This window comes from Cupressus sempervirens, chromosome 5 (genome assembly GCF_028749045.1).
Source record: "Cupressus sempervirens isolate cs-2001-9-10 chromosome 5, ASM2874904v1, whole genome shotgun sequence".
NCBI classification, from domain to species: Eukaryota; Viridiplantae; Streptophyta; class Pinopsida; order Cupressales; family Cupressaceae; genus Cupressus; species Cupressus sempervirens.
Genome location: NC_143122.1, coordinates 918,121,963 through 918,129,786, shown reverse-complemented (window position 1 = coordinate 918,129,786; position 7,824 = coordinate 918,121,963). Strand labels below are relative to the sequence as shown.

The 7,824-nt window shown below is 33.5% G+C and overlaps 1 protein-coding gene across 1 annotated transcript; it reads right to left on the bottom strand.

Moving 5' to 3' along the window:
* Positions 1 to 915: 915 nt before the first annotated feature.
* On the bottom strand, positions 916 to 2,783 carry LOC149558908 (L-type lectin-domain containing receptor kinase IX.1-like). The gene is made up of 2 exons (XM_089831105.1): positions 2,264 to 2,783; positions 916 to 2,150 (listed from the first exon to the last, which is right to left on the bottom strand). The coding sequence occupies exons 1-2, from the start codon at positions 2,781 to 2,783 to the stop codon at positions 916 to 918; spliced, it is 1,755 nt and encodes a 584-aa protein (XP_089687231.1).
* Positions 2,784 to 7,824: the final 5,041 nt, after the last annotated feature.

The following is a 7,824-nucleotide window of genomic DNA, read 5'->3' as shown; positions in this document are numbered from 1 at the left end:
TAGGAATGACATCTGCTATGATGAAGAGCACATGGATGGCGAAAATAACCTTTTCTTCACTGATGAATTCCACATGTTTATGCATCACTATAATGAAATCTAGGAGTCATATTATTTGACATTATCAATTTTTTTTATAAATTTGTCTCTTCGACTTATCAATTTTGATGAACGTATGTTATTTTTCCTTTGTCTTAAATAAATTTAGTATTATACATACAAGACTATTTGGTATTTAGTATATTTGTAGATCTTATCTACACAAAAAAGTTCCTCCTATATGTATTTTTGAATTGTTAAACTATTAATTAGAAATGAATAAATATCTATCTTATCTAAAGTGCAATGCCACTAAATTAATGTGATATTTTAAACCAATTTTATAAAAAATAATTTACTAAATCTACTATTTTTTTAATGTTTGGTTACAAATTTATTTCATAGAAATGAACAAATCAAGTATGAATTTCCAATCGGATTAAGAAAGAAGACAATAACAAATGGAGCAACAAAGAGCATACCAGAGAGAGTATTGTAGACGACGACAAGAACAAATGACACAAGCTGAAAGAGAAGAAGAAAGAAGAAGGAAAAATGAAGTCCGATGACTAAATTATGCTAGAAGAAGGGCAGGATTGCTAATACAAGAATTGGAATTACAAAATAGGGATAGAATTACTCGTGAACGAACATCCGATGAAGTATCTCATTTTGAAACACAAGGGAGACATGAAGTTGATTTTGAATCAAGTGAGGTACAATCAAGCTTACCTGTATTTGTGGAAATGAGTCACCAGAATGAAAATTCAAGAACAACAGAGCGTGTTCCTGAAACACATCATCCTACAAACCAAAATAGGATAAATTTAGGTGGACAAGGCAACAGAGAAAATATACAAAACCCAACTGTATTTCTTAAGGATAATTTCTATAGATCCCAAATGCAGTTTCGACAACAATTGGATAGCTTGAAAATGCCACAGATGTATTATATTTGTCAGGAATGCTATCTATGAATGAAAGTGGTCCGTAGATCAGAAGGTCCAGTATGCAATAGATGTTGACAAGAAAAGGGAAACAATTGTGTTCTTCAAGGCTGTGATCAACCGGCCGCCTTCCGCAGGCAATTTCTAGTGTAACAGCCCCAAAGCTGTACATGTCAGCTTCTGCACTGGTTTTCCCTATTATGTAGCACTCTGGAGCAACATACCCCCGCGTGCCCGCCACCATGGTCGTATGGGAAGCCTCCTGCTCACGTTCCATCAGTCTCGCCAAACCAAAATCACCCAACTTGGCATTGAAATCAGAATCCAGCATTACGTTGCTTGCCTTCACGTCTCGATGAACGACACGCTGGTCCCACTCTTCGTGGAGATAAAAAAGAGCAGAGGCAATGTCACAGGTGATACTATATCTTCGGCTCCAATCTAGCGTATCCTCCTCTTCCCCAAAAATGTGTTTATCCAGATTCCCATTTGGAGAGTACTCGTAGACCAAAAGTAACTCTCCCTTTTCGTGGCACCATCCTAAAAGCCGCACAAGATTACGGTGTCTCAACCTACTGATTGTTTGAACTTCGGACAAATACTCCTTCCATCCTTGTCTTGATCCTTGAGCTATTCTTTTCATAGCCAGCGCGTCCACGGTGCCGGGCAAAATTCCTTTGTAAATGCTGCCGAAGCTGCCTTGTCCAAGCTTTTCTTTCTCACAGAAATTTCCTGTCGCGGCACTGAGCTCGGCGTAGGAAAAGCTTCGGGGGCCATTTGAACAGCATTCGTCCAGCTCTGGATCGCTCTCTTCCCTAGCCTTACCTTCTCTTCCCCTTTTTCTGAAATACTCCCACCAGCGAACAACTATGAAGCCACATAGGACCACAACAACGAAGAACATGCATATCAAATAAACATTCACAGAAAATCTGTTTGCATTGCCATTTCTAAGTAATTCACCAGGAGGTCCGACTTCCCACGAATATTCAGAAGTAAAATTCCAAACTTTTACGGTGTGCGTCTCTGTGTACTCTCCAGTGGCAGCCGAGAAGCCAATCTTGATGTACTCTGGTAGACAGTTGCTCAGATCTATTGTGTGGTTAAATAGAGGAATTTTGGGTTTAGAAGAATTATACCAGAGAAAGAAGTCCAGAACATTTTCTACACCGTCATAATCCACCCGAGCATCCCATGTCACGTTTGTGAGTTTTGGTGTGTAGAGCGATTAAATAGGCTGGATGTATTGAGCGAAAAAATGAACTTCGAGAAAATGCTATTGACGTCGATCCCAACATGATTGTCATCAGGATCCCAATCGTTGTTGTATGTATCAAACTCCACAGCAATCATCTGATAAGATGATTGTTTAACGCTTTCCTCATTAAACAAGCCGAGAAATCCACCATAAGCATCCTCTGGTGGTTCCAGTTCGAATGGTGCCATGAAGAGCGCAAGTCCATCTCCATGATTATCATATATTTCATTGTTCAGATCAATATTGAATTGAAAGTAAGTTGAAAAATTGGCCAGACGCCCAGTCGACCTATTCCATAGCAAAATACGGTCAGTATAATACGCCCAGCCGAAAGTGTTCTTAACGTTCCCTGATGGTTCATTTCGTGTAAGCTGCGGGGCTCCTTGATTACTCTCTTGATATGTGGCATCATTTTTCCTTTCTATACCTGTTAGAGGAGGGAAGCTAAAAGTAATGTTCCCTGCATGCGATGATAATAGGAAAAGAGCAACACAGGTTAAGAAAAGGAAGGCCCGTGTAGGGTGAGTGAATTTAGCCATCCTAATATGTGATTTAGAGGCTCTCTAAGGGTAATTTGTTAGAAATTATATTTTGTAGTGCCTTTCATAGGAAGAAGGCTATTGCAATTGTTCGGCCGATTCCATTTCGAGATAGGAACGAACGCATAGGCCTCTCTCTTCATTATTATCTTACAGGATTAGGACCTGCCGATTCATTAGTCAGGATTTGATCGTTAATTTGATAGGTAGTCTATCTAGTATTTAGAGGTAAGGCTTTTAAAATTCAGTAGTTGACCTTCCAACAAATGGTGCAAACATGCTACTGCAGAATTTGTCTGCAACCAAGCTTTAAACTTGGATATCCAAATAAACAAAGCCATCATAGTAGCTAAAACTTAAAAAGCCATGAAATTCAAGGAAGTAATTGCCATAGCTTGATTCAATACAACCAAAAATTTGCAAAAGAAGTAGTCATCAATAATTATATATAGTTACAAAACAATAAGAATTGATTTTAGATGGTTTCAGTGTTAAAGTCAATTTTTTCAGTTTCTCTTAGTTGACTGTATAGGTTATGCTAAGCATACCAAGGCTATCATGCTATATTTTTTTTCAATGTATTTGTACTCCAAGTTTAGAAAATATGAATTGTTGGATCTTAATTTAATTCCTAATCCAAGCTTGCTATTTTGGAAATGAGTGTTTGATTCCATTTTCTTTTAGAAAGTCTTGCATTGAACTTTCTTGTGTCATAACTTTGTGGACAATGTGTTGGTCTAGGTATTCTCTGTTGAAATCTCTTGTGTCATGCTTTTTTGGGCAATACATTGATCCAAGCATTCTATGCTCATTCTCCAAATCTTTCTTAGCAATTGATGTCTTTTCTACCTCATCTTCAGAATTTTTTGTGTCACTTTAAGATGTCCAAACTTATAAAATAGCATATCTATGCCAATTTTTAAAATAGATATTTGACTAATAGCGTAATATAAAGTAGATATTTCTTTCTAATTGATTTTGGTATCATTCCCCCTACACAACATGCAGTGGATTCACAACAATAAAATAAGCTTCTCTAACTATGGACAAGATGGGCCAGCCAATGATAACATACAATCAGCGTACTGTGTTTAATTGTCATACAAATAAGCAAGAAGAACATAAGTACATATCATAAATGACCTATTAAGTTGTTTTAGGACCATAAAATGCATTTTTTTAATGTAAAAGAACATTAAATGTTTTACACATTCTTTTGAAACCTTTGGACACGAGTTTCCTACGAAAGAGCATGGTTTTTCTAGCATATGGAGCAACCATATGGGCTACTATTCTATCTCCTATTTTTTCCTATAATGGGACCCCAAATACATGGATCTAAGGGGTTTCTAGATTTCTCTATCGATATATATTAAGAGAAAAAAAGAAATATAGCCTTTATGGATTCATCATAAATCATAATATGATCATCTATAAGGAAAGGCCTCTAACTTAAATCTTTCTCAGTTTTTCTAGAATTTAAAATTTGCCTTCCTTATTAAGAAATGATTATATTGTAAAACCCTCTTAGCAATATCATAATTTGACTTTCTATGGAAAAATTGTCCTCATTATCAATGATTAAGTTCCAATAATTCAATTGACATGTATTTTCTTCTCCTTTGCACAGGTTGCTAGGATCCTTTTACTTACAATAATTCATTTCTTTTCTTTAGTTTCTTTTATGCTATTACTTTAAAAGCTTTTGTTGTTCTTGTTGGAGCATACTTTTTTACAAAATTAGAGCTCCCGTCTTAGCACAATGATTCAAATTATATCAAAAATTGGACATTAAGCATGGAAAAAACATCGAATGTAGAAATGATTCATGAAGTTCATGATGAAGGTGCATCATAGGGACATCTTAAGAAGTCTAGGAATGGAATTGAAGATAATGCATACAGCATTGAACTTTAAATTGGATGAAATTTTACTTGTACGTACTTGTGATAACATGTAAAATGAGGGAAGACTTGACAACAATCATGGCTATAGTGTTGTTCAAGATTGCATGGTTCTTGCAAATGTTAATGGAAGCTTAGGGGCATACCAATTTAGTTGTATTAATGAGGAAGGACAAATGGAGTCAGTAGGACTTCTGATGGAAATTGTAGTATCATAGAAACTAGAATTACACATATTGTAAATAAATATTATTTTCTATGTGTTAAGCTTTACAGTCTCAGACAATAGGAGTATTTAACATGGTTGACTTGTAAGTATATGTGCACTCTTGTGAAGAGAAACAAGCCTGTATATGACATTTGGAGTCAAGAGGACATGAAGAGGAAGTCAAGAATAGTAGCAAAAACATATTCATAGGCTGGCAATAGCATAATAATTCCAATAATGTAATGCTCTATATACTATGATTTCATAAAACATATCAATTAATCAAAGGATAGCTCCATTGATGTCTACCACCTACAAAACTCAGAAGCCCATGGCAATAGCAGAGTTATATCTTTGTCAAACATACAAGCTCCCATCTACACCTTTGCTTTCAATGTCTTAGACTAAATTATTATATCTTTACTCATTTAGCTTAGGATGTAGCAGTATAATAGTTCCAGTGTCGTGCTCTATATGAAATGATTTCATAAAACGTATCAATTGAGAAAAGGACAACTCCATTGATGTCTACCAGCTACAACACTCAAAAGCCCATGCCAATAACAAAGTTATATCTTTGTCAAGCATACAAGCTCAATTATTATATCTTTACTCAGCTTAGGACATAAATATTTAATTTAAACCAGACTAATCTAAGTCCTATAAGGATTATTAAAATTATCTACATTTATTTATCCAAATTACAAAAATTATCAATAATTAGAAATAATTTACTAATAAACAATTTTAAAAAAATTAAAAACTTAACGACAAATGAAAAGCTATTTTTTGTTTTATTTTGAGTCAATATAAGACAAGAGGAAACCTATTTTTTAGTTTGTTTGTTGTTCCATTTGTAATTTAAGGTCCCCAATGCTACTTTTATCCCTTACCATTCTAAAAATAGGGCCCCAAAATGTGAGAAATTATGAATCTGCAAACAAAAATGTACTCATTGAGTGAGTTGAGAAAATGTCAACATGCATGCAAAATTTTTTGATAGACGGTCGACGTTGGAAAATATTTATTGGCAAAATGCAAAAAATCGAATTATAATAGACTCAAAATTTTCCATGTTTGTAAATATTTTGATGTTGTATACTAGGAAAAAAATAATTTAAAAAAAAATCTTAAGCAATTCTGAATCGAAATCCATTCAAAGACCTAAGCATGTATATATTTTGTCAAATGCTAAAATGAGCAACAAAATATATTGCATTGTTTTCAAAAATATTATCATCATATGAGCATTTATTTACACTTCAAGAGACTACTTGATGGATTGCAAGTTTTGGTGTAAGATATATAGGGATTTCTTTGTAGAGTAAATCATTACTAGAGCCATGCAAAAATACAAAAAATCTAATGACTTGAGAGAATTTACATCGATTTAATTTATTTTTTATTTAGCTCAATGGGTTTGAAAAACTATAAGAAAGTGGCATGTTTACCAAATAGGATACTAAGAAAAATTAAAAGTGAAACACCAAAAACCTCAATGAAAAAGATTGTAGAATAGTTTTTCCTACAATATGCAAAGTTATTAATTTCAGAAACCAAGAATTCTACTTATTCTAATGAGGGATGGATTCATGTTGAATCACTACTCATGAAACATGGATCAATAAGTTTGACTCAAAAACTACACAGTTAAATCTTGATAGCAATATCACACATCAATAAAATTTATCCTATAGTATGTAGTGCATACATATTTTTAATTTCATTTTTATTAATTATTTTTATTTTCTCATTAGTCCGTATGCATTTTGCTAGGGGTATTATATTTTATCTATTAAGAATTTTAAAATAAAACTATTCCAACAAATGAACAAATGACAGTTTAAAATTAGTAAGACATTGTAATGTTTTTTTATTGCCCATGCTAGAGTGGAATGGAACGATAAAATAGACAACTGAAATGCAAGGACAATGTAAGATTACTTAATACTTTTTAAACATGACATTTAATACTATAGTTAGAACTGTCGTAGGTGAATGCCTTTCCATTTATAGTTCCATATTGTTCCTAAATTTCTCGTGAATTGTTGTAGACCTCTTGGATCTATTCTAGAGTCTATGATGATTTTTAAGTTCCCTGCAAACGAAAGTGAAAATTGATTTGATATTTGTTTTTCCTTTTGGGGTCACTATCAAAAGTTATCTATAATTTTTTGTTGTCATCAACTTTGTGAGTTTTTGACAGATTATTGAAATAAAATTTTGTAGGTAAATTTGTGCAAAGTTTTCTCCCACTTCCACATTGAGATTGTGTGTTAAGTTGTACAAATATTAGGTTTGTTAAGGATATCTACTATAGTAGAGCTTAACTTTGGTATGATTTCCCCCATTTCGTAGTGCAGTCTTTAGATTTTATTATAAAGGAGAGGTGATTGCATTGGTTTTTCTATGATTATAATTCTTAAGTCATTGGTTTCTGTTATTTAAATTTGAAAAATGAAGATTTTGTTATTCTATTTGTGGTGGCTATTTCTTTCATGCCACTCCAAAATTATTCAACCATCAGGATAACTGTTACACGATGTTGTAGTTTTCCATTTATTTAAACTCTTTTTTCTGTTATTGTTTGTCTCAGTGTCTATAGGTTTGGTGATGTATAGGGTAGTTTTTTTTGGTGGCAGGCAAGTTTATATATATTGTGATTTCTCCATTAAAAAATTTCTCATCTTTTCAAATATATTGCACTATATCATATTTGTGAGCTAGAGAAAGATTTTAGATTTGTAATAATAGAGTAAGGATGAATGTATTAGAAGAATTGATTAAGTGCATAGGTCTATGCAACGACCGATAGAGGATTCACTACCTAGTTGGAACATCATGGAGTTTAACATTAACCATCCAATGTGGAGTGCATCATCTAGAATTCTTCATACAACTTAAAAGGTATGATACAGTGACAATCATT